The sequence below is a fragment of the Theropithecus gelada genome, chromosome 12 (assembly GCF_003255815.1).
Source record: "Theropithecus gelada isolate Dixy chromosome 12, Tgel_1.0, whole genome shotgun sequence".
NCBI classification, from domain to species: Eukaryota; Metazoa; Chordata; class Mammalia; order Primates; family Cercopithecidae; genus Theropithecus; species Theropithecus gelada.
Genome location: NC_037680.1, coordinates 2,595,787 through 2,612,344, shown reverse-complemented (window position 1 = coordinate 2,612,344; position 16,558 = coordinate 2,595,787). Strand labels below are relative to the sequence as shown.

At 42.3% G+C, this 16,558-nt stretch overlaps 1 protein-coding gene across 2 annotated transcripts in view; it reads left to right on the top strand.

Moving 5' to 3' along the window:
- UGGT1 (UDP-glucose glycoprotein glucosyltransferase 1) overlaps window positions 1–16,160 on the top strand; it is a 108,436-nt gene extending 92,276 nt beyond the window's left edge. The window contains exons 33-41 of one of the 2 annotated variants that reach the window (XM_025404765.1): window positions 399–487; window positions 1,043–1,147; window positions 2,378–2,462; window positions 3,479–3,661; window positions 4,705–4,865; window positions 6,241–6,355; window positions 9,834–9,950; window positions 10,588–10,753; window positions 13,140–16,160. In XM_025404765.1, the coding sequence (XP_025260550.1) occupies window positions 399–487; window positions 1,043–1,147; window positions 2,378–2,462; window positions 3,479–3,661; window positions 4,705–4,865; window positions 6,241–6,355; window positions 9,834–9,950; window positions 10,588–10,753; window positions 13,140–13,165 (1,047 nt within the window). In that variant the 3' untranslated portion in view covers window positions 13,166–16,160. The remainder of the gene's footprint in view (window positions 1–398; window positions 488–1,042; window positions 1,148–2,377; window positions 2,463–3,478; window positions 3,662–4,704; window positions 4,866–6,240; window positions 6,356–9,833; window positions 9,951–10,587; window positions 10,754–13,139) is intronic. The other variant, XM_025404767.1, reaches the window with a different exon arrangement.
- Window positions 16,161–16,558: the final 398 nt, after the last annotated feature.

Here is a 16,558-nt window from a genome sequence, read left to right as displayed (position 1 = left end):
GTGAATCTGAAAACTGGTCATAGCATGGAATACCTCCCTCCCAACAGCTAGCGCCCCAGCACCACACTCTTCCCTGGAACTAGCTGTTGGCTCAGTGAATCGTGCTTCTGATTTCACTGCACAGTTGCGTTTGCGGCTTTCTGCCTATGTTGCGAGCTGAAAGTGGGGTTCGTCTCATTAAAAGTGGTTGCTGTCTCCTCACATAAGGTTTGATGTGAATGTCCTGGTGGAGATACTTCTGTTGAATCCTTCTAGACTCTGGGTGGGGTCGTGCCTGTTTATGAGAGAATTGATTGATAATTCCCTGTTGATGACAGGCTCACAGTGTACATCCAGTGAGAGGCAGTTTTATGCCTATGAGACATACTGGGAGTAAGGTTTATCACGTTTGATTGCAGGTTCAGAAGAAGGCAGATATGGTGAACGAAGACTTGCTGAGTGATGGAACGAGTGAGAATGAATCTGGATTTTGGGATTCCTTCAAATGGTAAATTGACATTATAAAGAGTTATGTTTTTAAGGAAAAACTGAGATATTAGCACCGTCCATCCCTTCTTTTTGCATGTTGGGATCCCGTCTGGGCCTTTCACATTCTACTTTGTGCAGCTACATCTCACACTTATATTTGGCATAGATGAGTATTTTCACTTGATTAATCCAAAAGAGGTTCGTGTCTCCTAATGGGGAAGTTACTTCTGCTCCATACTTTGTGACTCTCATTACCTGTTCCTGCTCTTTGGAAATTTGACTGCTCCCTGCTCAGTTGACTTCCCGTTGTGTAAGTTGTATTCTGGTGCAGCCTGTGTTCAGTCTCTTCCTAAAGCGACACTGTCAGGGAGTGAACATTCTTTTTGTTTTCCCATAGGTTGGTTTTGTCGGTCTCGTGCTCTCTCCAGGATGTGAGGGAAGCTTCATAACCGCTCCTGCTGCAGCTCACCTGCTAGGGAAAGATGGGAAGCGCCATCTCTTTCCTCTTACTTTAAAAGGCTGTGTGTCTGTACCAGTATTTCAAGTAGTCTTGTTTTTACTCTTATTGTTATAGGGGCTTTACAGGAGGACAGAAGGCTGAGGAAATGAAGCAAGATAAAGATGACATAATTAATATTTTCTCCGTTGCATCTGGTCATCTCTACGAAAGATTTCTTCGGTCAGTCTTGTTGATGATTTCATTATGTATGAATGAATTTGTCAGTGTTCTTATTTAGAGAGGAAGGGTTTTCTGGGATTCTGCTCATACTTCTGTGTCTTTGAAGCACTCTGAGCATTGTGACTGGCTTGCCATTTATAATTGGATTTGTTTCGATCCCATCATCTCTGTGAAGTTGAGCTATGTAGTGAGTGCCTCTGGATATTACAAGGCTGTAGCCTTTTAACATCACTGTACACCTTCATAGACTGTGCTAATGTTTACTGCCTGCCAAACATTGCTTAACCCAGAGATTAGGAGGTTGACATAGAGAATAGAATGAGAACAGAACCATGGTACTTCGCTGCCTTCTAAAGATTCACAGGATTTTAGAGCCAGGAGGGACCTTAGTTCTTACATACGAACACTTCCATTTTATAAACAGGTTGAGGCCTCAAGTGTGAAGGGACTTTTCTAAGGTCACACAGCTAGAGGCAGAAGAGGCCACAGGCCAGGGCTGACTGATGTAGTGGTGACCAGAGGCACTCGGGAGTGCCTTGTTACAGTGTCAGGAAGGCCTGAGAGTCACTTTTCTCATTGCCAGGGCTCTGTTCACACTTAATTTTTCACTACAGATCTAGTATAGAAAATCAAAATGTCATTTTTCATATTTTTAGCCCTCTTATTTCCAAGAAATAATAGCCTACCTAAAATAGTGACACTAATAACAACTGAATTTGATTAAATTCCTCGGTTCATAAATGTGGTTTTGTTTTCTGAGTAAGGAGGTGGGAGCTGGTAGCCTTCCTCTCTGAAGCAGGACCTCTGTGTAGGCTGCAGGAGGCGCTGTGGTTACACATTCTTCCCTCAGCACCAGATGCTGCTGTGTGTGACAGGGGTTTTGGAGAGTGATGTCAGTTACCCCCATCTCCAGTGTTCGTCTGGACCATAACCAACATATCAGTTCATGAAGCAGTTTATTTAGAGGTGTAACAGAATTAAAACATTTGCCTCTGTCAGTTAAGTGTAGTTTTGTAGGTGAGGAATGCCCCTTCTTTTCAGTGATAACTTCATAAGCTGGAGTAAGTACAATTTTTCATTTTCCATCACTGAGCATCTCCCTCTGCCTAATTGAGCCATTAGTTAACTTTGCCATAAAGAGCATTTAGGTGTCTCATGATTGACTCTGCATCATGTGGAGGTTAAATCCCATTGGAAAACTATTATTAATTTTCTGCTTTTGTTTGGCAGCATAATGATGCTATCCGTGCTGAAGAATACCAAGACTCCTGTGAAATTCTGGTTCTTGAAGAATTACTTGTCCCCCACATTTAAGGTTTGTTTCGCAGAGGAAGGGAAAACATTCCTATTAAGGAGATATTTACTGTGTATGTTTCATGACTTTTGTTTTATCTGTATACTTTAGCAAATTTTCCATTTACTAAGATACCCTAATTTGGTTGCATATTTCTATTTTGGTTATTCTTCCAGATTGGTCTGTTTGAGGGAAACAGTTAAATTGTGTTTAAAAACGTGGATAATATAGTAGGAGAGCGTGTTGTTGTTGTTATTAGGAGCGGTGTCTTATGAGAACGTTTCCTTCCTCGGAAGCCTGCGTGCTTGCTTTCAGTTAGAAAGCACAGCAATGGTTTACATTCAGGAGCATGACTGGTGTGAGCATGAACCACTCCCAGATGATGTATGGAAGTCATGCTTCCTCTGTGCCAAACAAAACACGTCCTTGGAATGCGTTCTGCATTATTTATATCAGCCAGTATTTGTCATCTAAGTTGATTTATTTGCATCCTTTTTTTTCCTGTAGAATTTACTAAATGACTTTTAATATATTCAATAACCATTCTCCTTGATAAGCACTTTCCTGCTGGCCGCCTAAAGGTGCTTGTACTTAGAATCTGAAAGACTTATTCGTAAAGGGCAACATATTTGTCCAGAGTTCTGGCTTTGCAGTGTTATTCCCCGGATTAGATCTGGCCTTGAGGAAGGCTTGTCATCAAGCTCAGTAAATGCCTTACTGAATTCAAGTTCAGACAAATGGACTTAAAGTTCATGTGCGGTAAAAACACACACAAAGAGATGTACATCTAAAATCCTTCTCTTGAACATTCTCTGATTTCATGTGGTGACCAGAAGTCATAAAGAAATGGGGATTTCACACAGGTTTATATCTGTTCTTCTCTATAGTCATGAGTGGGTCAGGGCCAGTCTTTGTAAGACCACTGTTTTGGTAAATGTGTTTTATTTGTCCCGTATCATGGTGGTTGGCTTACATTATGAAAGCAGTTTTCTTAATCAGAAGAAATGATTATTTGTTGTTCCCATGTCTCAAAACAGGAGTTTATACCTTACATGGCAAACGAATACAATTTTCAGTATGAGCTTGTTCAGTACAAATGGCCCCGGTGGCTTCATCAACAGACTGAAAAACAGCGTATCATCTGGGGTTACAAGATCCTCTTCCTGGATGTGCTTTTCCCACTAGTTGTCGACAAGTTCCTGTTTGTGGATGCTGATCAGGTAGGCCCTTAAAGGCCAAGTTTTGACAGTTTGTATTAAAAGCAACAAATTGCTTCTTTTTAAATGCTGTTTTTTTCCAGTTATGGAAAAGGACATGCTTATTTTACATTTAGAAAATATGGAAATATGTATCACACAGATGTGATCACTTTTTAAACATTTAGCTTATCTCCTTTACATCTTTTTCTCTGTCTTTTTAACATCATTGTGATAACATGATGTGTGCAATTTTGTATCTGACTTAATTCATTTAACTTGAAAACTAAAAATTAGAAAATTAACGTTTAGCAGTGCTTGTCATCATCTCTAATTATCTGCCCAAAAGGTAGGAGTTATTGTCATGGGTAATAGACGAAACTTAAGTGGATGCATGGCTTTGGCAATAGGGAACCTCCGGATATTCTTCCAGCTGTCAGGGTTTAACTTAATGAAAGGGAACATGTGATTTTAGAGCGTACAAACTCCAACAGCATAAATGTATTTCTGCCCACAGCCTTCCACTTCAGCCCAAGCGGGCAGAAACCTGAGTCAGCCACCTGAGTGGAAGGATGTAATGTGTGTGAAAGTCACTGGGACGGAGACTTCACTCACCTCTTTGGAATTCTCTTCCACTGGCTCAGCCTGAAGTGTGCCTTCCTGATTCTAATAGCCACATTTAATCCTTGTTGAGTACTTAAGATGGGCAATGCGTTATTCTACATCTGTCCATCCATGTGTTAACGTACATAATCCTCCCAACAACCCCATGACATAGGTACTGTCATTATCTCCATTTTATAGATGAAGAAACTGAGGCACAGAAAGCCTAAGCAATTGAAATTTGTTTTATTCCTACTCCCACACACCTTGCTAAGCGTCTTATATGTTAGTGAGTCAACCTACTAACAAGTGGAGGAAGCAAAGTCCATCTGCCGGTAGTCCCTGTGCCACTCACCACTGAGCAGCCTTCCATGCTGCCTTAAGCGAGCCACTCTGTATCTTAAGGAAACGGCATGAGAGCTGTCTGCATGGTTGCTTAACGAATGACTCTCGATATCCTCCAGATTGTCCGAACAGATCTGAAAGAGTTGAGAGATTTCAGTTTGGATGGTGCTCCTTATGGTTACACTCCCTTCTGTGACAGCCGAAGAGAAATGGACGGCTACAGGTTCTGGAAGTCAGGGTACTGGGCCAGTCATTTAGCTGGGCGAAAGTATCATATCAGGTACTGAAAAGAAGCACTCCTAACACCGTGATGGGGTTTTCCTAAAATTGATTTTGTGTGGTTAAAATTGTGAATAGGTAATACATTGGTATGGTTGAAAAATAAAAATTATAAAAAATACACAGTGGCTGGGCGCAGTGGCTCATGCCTGTAATCCCAGCAGTTTGCGATGCCTAGGCAGGCAGATCACCTGAGGTCAGGAGTTCAAGACCAGCCTAGCCAACAGGGCAAAACCCTGTCTCTATTAAAAATACAAAAATTAGCTGGGCGTGGTGATGGGCGCCTGTAATTCCAGCTACTCGGGAGGCTAAGGCAGGAGAACTGCTTGTACCTGGGAGGCTGAGGTTGCAGTGAGCTGAGATCACGCCACTGTACTCCAGCCTGGGTGACGGAGAGAGACTCCATCTCAAAAAAATAAAAATAAAATAAAATAAAATACACAGTGTAAAAAAAAGTCCTAATCCTGTCTCTCTCTTTCCTACTCAGTTCCTGTTCTCACAACAGATAACCTCCCAACTTTTGACTGTCTGTCTTTCCAGATTTTCTTAATTCTTACAGAAACAGCTGTGAATGTGTATTCTTTTTTCACACAAAATATGCTACCTATTTATACATTTTGTAAGTTGGCTTTTTTTTTTTAACTTAATGTCATATACATCTTCTCAGTGAATAGAAAGAGACCTGATTCCTTTTCATAGCTGCATATTATTCCAGTGCATGAGTGTTATTTATAGTTTTTTCCTATGACCTACCATGTTGCAGTGAATAAATAAATTATTTTTCATATCTCAGATATGTTTGTGGGATAAATTCCTCGAAGTAGACCTTTTAGGTCGAACTGTGTGCGTTGTGACATTTCTAATGAGCACTCCATTCTCTTCTCTGCGAGAAGTGTGATTTGAAGACGTGCAGGGAAGAGGAGCCTGTAGAAAGCGGCTCGTGCATCACTGCTGGGGTGTAGTGATGGCGGCTTCATTCTTTACAGTCCTGGTCCAAAAGAACTGTAAGGACTGAAACCCTCTGGGATTTTTTCCCCCTTGTAACATTGAAGACATCATCAGGATATCATTGAATAATAGTTAGCAGTTACTATGGCTTTTATTACTGCCGCATTTGCTAGAAATCTTTTGTCTGAGATTACTTCTTTTGGATGGCAAATACGGAACAGTAACAAAAGCATGGCACAGGATAGATTTTGCAGTGACTTTCTTAGAGATCTTAAAGCAGCACAGTTTAACTCCACTGTAGGGCTGCAGCATACCTTTTCAACAAAAAGCTGGAATATTTGGCTAGTGGCCTGTTCCATTATTCATTGGGTTTAGTTTTCCTGTTGTATTCCGTGGTTGGTTGTAACAAGTGGGTCTTCTTTGTTCAGTGCACTATATGTTGTGGATCTGAAGAAGTTTAGGAAAATAGCTGCTGGTGACAGACTCAGGGGACAGTACCAAGGTCTGAGTCAGGACCCTAACAGCCTTTCAAATCTTGATCAAGTAAGTGTCCATTTTTTATGGTTAACTGTGAGTGGCGGGTGTACAGAGTTGCATCAGAAAATGAAGTATTATTTGTGTCCTCAATCCTCTCCTCTCAAGACGGTGTCTTGTTTTTTCATGGTGTGTGTGTGCGTGTGTGTGTGAGAGAGATTTTTATCTGCCCTCAAGAGAAGACGTATCAGCATGAAAAATGTCATAGATCTGATGCTGGCTGGGGAGAGAGATGGAAGGAGGATGCTGCCTCTCTGAACCATTAGCATATCTTTGTATTTTGTACTCAAACTAACCTCGTAGGTTTGTTTTTCTGCCAGCTCGGGTCAGTTTGTTTTTCTGCTGTAGGAACTAAATAGCTCAGGATTCGTAGTAGAGAATCACAGTATAGTATCACAACTTCCCCTTTTTCTATGTCAGAAACCATGATGTGTTTCAAGGCTAGCTAAATTACTGTTTGTTAATGTGAAGCATTTTTCAGAGGTGAGATTGTAGTTTAAGGGTTTTGGATACATATTTCACATATTTTAAGCATTTTGTTTTGCTTAAGTCTACTTAAATTTTTTTAAACCTTTATTGTGATATGTAACATCCATAAAGAAAAGTATACAAAAAACATGCACACATATTCACATACATCCAGGAATTATTGTGAAGCAAATACCCAGATACCACAACCTAGTTCAAGAACTAGAGCATTATCAGCATCCCAGAAGCCACCCTTCCTCCCTAACAAAAGTGTCTAGCATCACGACTTTTATGGTAATCATTTGCTTTTCTTTATAGATTTACTGTTAAAGCCTGTATCTGTAAACACGAGTTTAATTTGTTCATTTTCTTCTCTTCTATCACCATGGAATAGTAAAAGATAAACTTTTTTTTTTTTTTTTTTTTGAGACAGAATCTCACTCTGTCCCAGGCTGGAGTGCAGTGGCATGCTCTGGGTGGCACTCACTGCAGCCTCCACCTCCCGAGCTCAAGTGATTCTCCTGCCTCAGCCTCCTGAGTAACTAGGATTACAGGCGTGTGCCACCGCGCCCGGCTAATTTTTGTATTTTTAGTGGAGACGGGGTTTCACCATGTTGACCAGGCTGGTCTCAATCTCCTGACCTTGTGATCCACCCGCTTCAGCCTCCCAAAGTGCTGGGATTACAGGCATGAGCCACAGTGCCCGGCTCTACTTACTTTAAAATTTGTGTGATACCTGGTATCTTCTAATTTATGGAGCTACTGTGGATCTGATTCTGTTGTATTATTTCTGTTATTCTTTTGTTCATACTATCTATCACATATCTGTTTATCTTCTGTAGTGTGTCAGGCATTGTTTTTGCAGAATTATTTTGGGAAATAATTTGAGTTCAAAAATGGTATCACCTAACAGTTTTTGTTTCTCTCTCTCTTTTTTTTTTTTTTTTTGAGATGGAGCTTTGTTCTCGTTGCCCAGGCTGGAGTGCAGTGGCACAGTCTCCGCTCACTGCAACCTCAGCCTCCCAAAGTAGCTGGGATTACAGGTGCCCGCCACCACGCCCCGCTAATTTTTTAATATTTTTAGTTGAGACAGGGTTTCACCATGTTGGCCAGGCTGGTCTTGAACTCCTGACCTCAGGTGATCCACCCGTCTCGGCCTCCCAAAGTGCTGGGATTACAGACGTGAGCCACCGCGCCTGGCCTGTTTGTTTCTTTTTGTCACACTTTTTGTCAGAAACTTGGCAATGGCTATCCAGGAGTGTTTTAATCCGTTTTAAAGATTCTGATGATTGGAATTTGAGCTGCATTCTTCTCGGGCGTTTTCTGGCTCACTCGAAATCCGAGTGTATGTTCTTTTGGTATGCCAACCCAAAGCAAAGGGTTTCGCTAGAACTCCCCTCAACCACCACAGATCTTCCATACAAAGCTTTGTTACCTCAGGCCTGAGTAGCTGTCGAAAGCCTCAGAAAGCCTCACCAAGCAGCATAGATCCTGAGGGAAAAACCTGATTCCAGAGTTATCTTTTCTGGCCGTTTTTTTCCCCCGGACCAGTAATTACTGTCTTGTAGTTCTCTGGTGCCTTCAAAAGGTGTGTGCTTTTTGTAATTCATTCAGCTCTTCTAGTTTTCCTCAGGAGGTGAGCCAGTCTCATTTACCTAAGTCCACCAATGCTGAAAGTAGAGTTCTGCTCTTTTTCAAGCAGAGTACAGAGTTGGAACTCATACTGTGTTCTTGATTCAGCTTTCTATAGCAGTGCCACAAGGTCAACAGTGTGTAAGACTTTAAGTGAAATTAAGATAAATCAAGATGAGTATTTGATACCTTAATCCAGCTTTCTTTTTTTTTAAGACAAGGTCTCACTCTGTCACCCAGGCTGGAGTGCAGTGATGCGATCATGGCTCAGTGCAGCCTCGAACTCCCAGGCAAAGGCGATCCTCCCACCTCAGCCTCCTAAGTAGCTGGGACGACAGGCTTGCACCACCAGGCCTGGCTAACTTTTTGTAGAGGTGGGGTTTTGCCATGTTGCCCTGGCCAGTCTTGGAACTCCTGGGCTCAAGCGATCTACCCACTTCAGCAGGTATTTTTAAATTTTAGTTTGTTGACCGGGTTTTGTAGAGAAGTATCTATTTATTTTTGTACCATCATGGAACATTCTTTACAAGTATGGCAGTCAATCATTTCTGTACATTTCCTTGTTCCACATAAGTCTTAGGACAGTGGAACATTTTATTGTGGCAAAGTCAGAAGGTCTCCTCAGAAAAAAGGTTTAAAGCATAGAGTAGAATTGGCTAGAAAATATGTCACCTATTTGGGAGCAAGTCTCAAAAGACGAGGTAGATTCAGAACTTCCTTGACAGAAGCCTGTAAAATTTATGAACCACCACTCTAGTTGACGTTCAGAAGTCAGTAGGAGTATTTTTCTTAGGATTGCCCTAATGAAGGGAGGGTTAGGTGCAGGCTATTTGTAAGTTTTAAGCCAGAGCTTTTCAGTTGCTTATTATGGGCAGATGTTTTATGGATCCTCTAAAATTTGTAGTTTTGAATAATTTCTCTAAGGCATTGGTAAGGACCTTTTCCATTTTAAACATTTGTGATTGGCATGTGATCCGTAACGAGCAGGTGTACACATCACTGATGTTCTGTGCATTTAAGCTCCCCATGAACTAGCTGGGCGCAGTGGCTCACGCCTGTAATCTCAGAACTTTGTGAGGCTAAGGTGGGTGGATTGCCTAAGCTCAGCAGTTTGAGAGCAACCTGGGCCGCATGGCAAAACCCCGTCTCTAGTAAAAATACAAAAATTGGCCAGGCGTGGTGGCGGGCCCCTGTAGTCCCAGCTACTCAGGAGGCTGAGGAACAAGAATCTCTTGAATCTGGGAGGTGGAGGTTGCAGTGAGCTGAGATCGTACTACTGCCCTCCAACGTGGGTAACAGAGTGAGACCCCATCTCTCAATAAATAAATAAATAAGTACCACCAGAACTTTAAATACATGTGTTTTATTTTTATTTTTAACCAAACAGGATCTGCCCAATAACATGATCCATCAGGTGCCAATTAAATCCCTCCCTCAAGAATGGCTTTGGTGTGAAACGTGGTGTGATGACGCCTCTAAGAAAAGGGCAAAAACCATTGATTTGGTAAGTGTGTGCGGTGCTTCTGCATGTTCATCCAGTGGGTGTATGAGCGAATCATGATTAATGATTTTTATTTAGATTCTTAAATTTCAGAATTTCCTAGATTCTTATTTAGACTTTCTCTGTAATTGTATAGTTTTTGTCAGGGCTATAATTATCTTAGAGAATATTCTTATAAATATTCTTATCTTATAGAATAAGTATAGTTTGTTGTATAGTAAGTATAAGTATTTGGTTTTTCAGGGCTATTCTTACAGAATATTCTTACCTTATAGAATACTTCAGTGGTTTTATTTCCCCACTTACGTTAGGAAACCAAACCCCTGAGCACTTAATGGGACTGTTCCCACGATTTACAATCTGCTGAGCCACTCCTTGGCTTCCAGTTGATCTCTGCGCCTTGTAATTTTTCCAAATGGACTTTTACTTTTTCTGCCTTCCAGTAGCCACTCACACATTCTTTGCAGATGTAAATACAGCTTTACATAGCGCACTACCATATTGCTTCCGGTAGTGTATCATTTGGTTCCTTACAATTGTGTTTTTGTCTAGTTAGGACTTGTAACCCAAGAACCTTTGAATTCTCTATGATGTGGCCTTTCTTCAACTCAGCTGAAGTGTGTTCTTTTGGTTTTCACAGTGTAATAATCCAATGACCAAAGAGCCCAAACTGGAAGCAGCCGTGCGAATTGTCCCAGAGTGGCAGGACTACGACCAAGAGATCAAACAGCTCCAGCTCCGCTTTCAGAAGGAGAAGGAAACGGGAACGCTGTACAAAGAGAAGACAGAAGAACCCAGCCGAGAAGGTAAACACAAACCGCTGGCTTTGGGACAGTACTTCTTTCCATTTATGATTTGTTCGTTGTAAAGACAACAGAATAATGGATAAAAGGAAGAGAAAAATCTCCTATTGATTCTTCCATTCTGACATCGACCGCTGTATATTTTTCATTTTCCTTTTATGTTGGTCTTCTAAACAGTATTTAGTAATGCAATTGCTTTTTTTTTTTTTCATTTTTCTGGTGAGGAGGAGAAAGGGATTTTAATTATGATTATAGTTATTTAAGTTCATGAGTTTTGTGATACATAAACCAAACCTTTTGTGGAGTTCTTGTCAGATTCCTTGTTTTTTTCATTAAATCTGTCAGTGTACTAGTGAATGAATAAATTTAGATCAAGACAAATATGTATTTGAAAAAACTATTCTTTTTTTTTTTTTTTTGAGACTGAGTCTGGCTCTGTCGCCCAGGCTGGAGTGCAGTGGCATGATCTTGGCTCACTGCAACCTCCACCTCCCAGGTTCACGCACTTCTCATGCCTCAGCCTCCCAAGTAGCTGGAATTATAGGCATGCACCACCATGCCCAGCTAACTTTTTATTTATTTTTTATTTTTTGTATTTTTAGTAGAGACAGGGTTTCACCATGTTGCCCAGGCTGGTCTTGAACTCCTGACTCAAGTGATCCACTCGCCTCAGCCTCCCAAAGTGCTGGGATTACAGACGTGAGCTACTGCGCCTGGCCGAAAAAAGTATTCTTTAAAACAAGCATGTTGGGATGGAGATGGAATGCTTGTATTTAATTTAGCGTTAAGTCTTTTAATGTTTTCCCTGTTGTGTGTGTCTTGAATAATAGCTACTTGAAAAAATCATTAGAATACAAAAGTGACTTAAAATATTAATAAGCTGGGCTCTAGATTTAAGAAAAAATTTAAACGTATTTACTTTTAAACTGTCACATAATAATTGTACATATTTGTGGAGTCCATAGTGATGTTTTGATATGTAGATGGGCTCTGGATTTTTTAGATTTATTCTGCTTTAGACGAATTCTAAAAAAGTGCTGGGCGCAGTGGCTCATGCCTATAATCCTAGTCTCTCAGGAGGCTGAGGTGGGAGGATTGCTTGAGCCTGGGAGGTCAGGGTTGCAGTGAGCGACTGCACTCCAGCCTAGGTAACAGAGAGAGAACCTGTGACCGAGCAAGACCCTGTCTCAAAATAAAAATATCCAGAACATGGATCTTGAGTGATTTGCCTGTATATCCCTCAGACTGTACTATGATACTAAATATCACAGCTGGAAGGTTATATAGTAACCATAACAATAATTAATTCAGATTCATCAGTAAAACCCTGAGAATTTCCATAGATAAATGGGCAAAGAATGTGGACACACTGTTCAAGTAAGAGGAAACACAAATCATAAATGAATTTGAGGAAACTAATCAAATTAAAGCGCTCTGTCACTAGTATCTGCGACGTGGAAGAAAACAGACATAGTGATAATGCCATTTGTTTGGGAGATGGTGACGAAACTGTTGTGGATCTACCTTGATGAAGCTTTGTGCATTCGAATCGCCCTTGTTGAAAAGCAGTACACCTACCATTAGAAGCCTTCAGGGCGTTATACCCTCAGTAATTACTCTCTTGAGAATATATCTTAAAGAAATAATCAAGTTATATACATGAAAAAAATTTATTTTACTATTACTTGTAAGCCAAAAGCATTAAAAACAGTTTAAACATCCAAGAATGAGCTACACTGATACACAGAAAATGTTTAGATGCTATTAAATGATAAAAGAAAAATCCCGACTAAAAAAATGCATGCATGTTTACTGAAAGTAAATACTGTATTTGTAAAAACAAGTCAGTTGGCAGGGCGCGGTGGCTCACGCTTGTAATCCCAGCACTTTGGGAGGCCGAGACGGGCGGATCACGAGGTCAGGAGACCGAGATCATCCTGGCTAACACGGTGAAACCCCGTCTCTACTAAAAAAATACAAAAAAAAAAAAAAAAAACTAGCCGGGCGAGGTGGCGGCACCTGTAGTCCCAGGTACTCGGGAGGCTGAGGCAGGAGAAATGGCGTGAACCCGGGAGGCGGAGCTTGCAGTGAGCTGAGATCCGGCCACTGCACTCCAGTCTGGGCGACAGAGCGAGACTCCGTCTCAAAAAAAAAAAAAAAATTCAGTTGGAGTGGGGTTTACAGATAGTTTCCATTTTTTAAAAATCCTTAATTTAGTTTTTGCTTTCAAAATACAGTACAAAAACACAAATCCCAAAGATGTAGTAAGTGAGATAAGATGGAGGTGGAGGTACAAAGAGTAGGTTCCGGCGATGAAAAATGCCCACTCAGTGGTGTTTGTAATTTGAAGATCATCTGTTTTCTTTTCTGTGGTTCTCCTTTTCCTTAGGTCCTCAGAAACATGAAGAATTATGATCTCTGGAGAAGGACAGGAAATTACCCCATTTGAAAAACAGTTTTTATACTAAATATTAGTTTTTTCTGATCTGTCTATACAACTGCTGATAAACTGGCTGGGCAAGAGTGCCACACCTTTTGATTCTGAGCATTTGATTCTGACTTCTGCACTCTGGTGGCCGCTGGATCTTTGGGATTAAAGCCCTATTGGAATTGTACCTCAGAGGAAGACCAAGTGGCTGATCTTCTGGACTCTGTAAAGAGCATTCTTCTAGCCAGAGGGTGGAACGGCAGCAGCAACTGGAAGAAAATGGATTTTTTGGTGCCCACACCCAAGAGCACACACATGCTGCGGTGTCTCAGAAAGCAGGGCCAGCTAAAGCCGCCATGTTCTTCCTTACCTCAGTTTACCTGCAGCCTGCGCTGCACTGCAGATGCCCATCCTCCCCAGGGTCTGGCCGGCAGAAGCTCTGTCCAAGGTCCACACATCTCCAGGTTGATGCCAACATGCTCCTTGTGCCCTCCCCACTTTCTCTTCCCACGCATTAGGTGCATTGTTTAACTGAAATCCAACTGACAATTGTGTGTCAAGGCTGGTTCGGTGCAGCGGCAAATTAATTTTGGGCCGGGATGGTGGTGGGTTGCAGTGAGGGTAGGGAAAATATCAGGAGTAGGAATGTTCCAGGGGTTATGGGAAGGGAAGGAAGACCAGAACTGGCCATCCTCTTTTATAATCCATTAGTAGCACCATGGCTCATTTGAAATGAAAATGTTACACTTATTCCCCACCCAACCACAGTGAACTTTCTAGGAAATTGTTTTGAAAACAAATTTTATATCTGTGAAAGTCTTTGCTTTTTCTTTCCACTTTCTGGAGAAGTCTGTTACCAGTTTCCTTACTGGATACAGCCATACTCAACCTCCCTCGTATCCAGCCTGTCAGGATCAGGGTCAGGCTCCCTCAAGACGAGCATCGCATTGTCTGCCCTCTCCTGCGCGGGATTTTCTCTCAGACCCAGGGGACATTGCCTTGGACTTTCCTCTACAAATGCCCTCAGATCTAAGACCAGGACTGATTCTGCTTGTGGAACGTGTGGCTTTCTGTCCTGTTTTCCTTTTATTTGAGCACTGCAGGTTGCCTTTGGCGCCCACAGCAGTTCTGTCTTCATGTCTCTGCGTCATGAAGCCCCATTTGCCTTTAGTCCCTGCTTTGTGTGTCTTCACTTCCACAGCCAGTGTTGCCCCTCGGGGCAGCCTGTGCTGGTGAACGGGCTGTCGAGTCTTGGGTATGTTGTTGGCCTGAGTGGGCGTGAGGCCCCAGCATCTGACTCCATCTGCCAGGCTGCAGGGCACAGCAGCACTGGCATAGACAGGCACGCTCTGTCTTCCAATGTGCACCAGCCTTTTCTTACATATTTTGCCTGTTTTTAAAAAATAGGAGAGGGTGCAGATGGATAGCTGTGCCCTCACCCTTCTAAGCCAGGTAATATATTGATGTGCAGACTTTTTAAGAAATCTTAAGTTTTATCACAAATATCAAGTAATTTATTTTTTCCATTTTCAAATACAAAAGTTAGCCTAGGAGGCCTCCCAGTCATCCCGAAGGACCTTTTGACTTTGCTTTTATAATTCAAGAAAAAATTGAGGGGATTAATGGGTACAATGAAAACAAAACAAAACAAAAATTAAGGAGAGGAGAGCTCAAAAAAGGATAAGAGACTGAAAAGGCACCTCAGAATGGCTGCTGTGGGCAGAGTCTGTGGCATGACTTTTCCCGCCCTGCCCCTCTGGTCAGAGCAGCTGAGAGATGGAATCAGTGAGATTAAAAAACTTTTGTTTGGCCAGGCGCGGTGGCTCACGCCTGTAATCCCAGCACTTTGGGAGGCCGAGGCTGGTGGATCATGAGGTCAGGAGTTCAAGACCAGCCTGGCCAATATGGTGAAACACCCTCTCTACTAAAAATACAAAAATTAGCCGGGTGTGGTGGCTCACGCCTGTATTCCCAGCTACTCAGGAGGCAGAGACAGGAGAATCGCTTGAACCCAGGAGGCAGAGGTCGCAGTGAGCTGAGATCGCACCACTGCATTCCAGTCTGGGTGACAGAACAAAACTCCGTCTCAGAAAACAAACAAAAAAAACTTTTGTTCAAGCTGCATCTTCACATTGAATGAAGCATTCAGAGAGGTGGCTGCTGCTGTCCACATCTGTGGGCAGAAGGGTGCCTTTTCCCGGTTTATCGTCCAGGAGGTTGAACGGGAAATACTCAAATCGCTGAGGTGTATGTTTTCTAGATGCTGGCCCCCATGGCGCCTTTCCCCATGTCTTTCTACCAAGCCGCTTATGTTTGTTCTATGCAAGGAAGACAAAGAGTAGACCATGCTCTCTGTGTGCTATGTGTGTCCTGGTGTCACTCATTGCCTCTTCTCTGTCACCACCCTGACAAAAGTCAGCTGAATAGTTGACTCTGAATAATGCAAGACCCAGCTTACTTCCAGAATGGTCCAGGACCGTCCTCCTCCTGCCAGTTTCTTTTTTGGTTCATGTGGCATAGTCATCTTTCAAAATTAACTGAATGCCCCAGAAAATGATGTTACCACTAAAATACTGTCTCCAAGAAGGCATACTGTAACGGAAAAGATAGGTAAGAGATTTTTTCCCCAAGAAGTAAGAACTGATTGTGTTGAATGTTCAAAGTCTGGAAACTGTTCACAGTATGTTGTTCTTAGCTATTATTTATATATAATGAATTATTTTCTCTCAATCATGCCATAGTGGAGACTTTTGTTTCTGAGTAAGTGACAGAGTAATATGAAATACTGTGATACGTCAGAGTGACATGCAGCACCATGAGCCTGTTTTTGTGTTCTGTGAGCAGTGGCATTTGGTTGAGATCAAAGCCTGTCACAGCTGCTGCTGGGGGTGTGGGGATACGCCAGAGTCCTGTGTTTGGTTTTAGAAGTTTACTGAATGTTTCCCACATGGAGAGTAATGGATGGCATGTTAGTTTCTGTAAGAGTGATAAAGTTGTACATCTGTCATTGTTGCATTTCAAATTGAACACATAGATGCTTGCCTGTCTACTTGGGTGAATGCCTCTTGGGAGAGCACAGATTACATGCATGATGTATGTTAAGAAACAGATTCCGAGGCCGGGCGCGGTGGCTCAAGCCTGTAATCCCAGCACTTTGGGAGGCCGAGATGGGCGGATCACGAGGTCAGGAGATCGAGACCATCCTGGCTAACACGGTGAAACCCCATCTCTACTAAGAAATACAAAAAATAGCCGGGCGAGGTGGCAGCGCCTGTAGTCCCAGCTACTCGGGAGGCTGAGGCCGGAGAATGGCGTGAACCCAGGAGGCGGAGCTTGCAGTGAGCTGAGATCCGGCCACTGCACTCCAGCCTGGGCGCCAG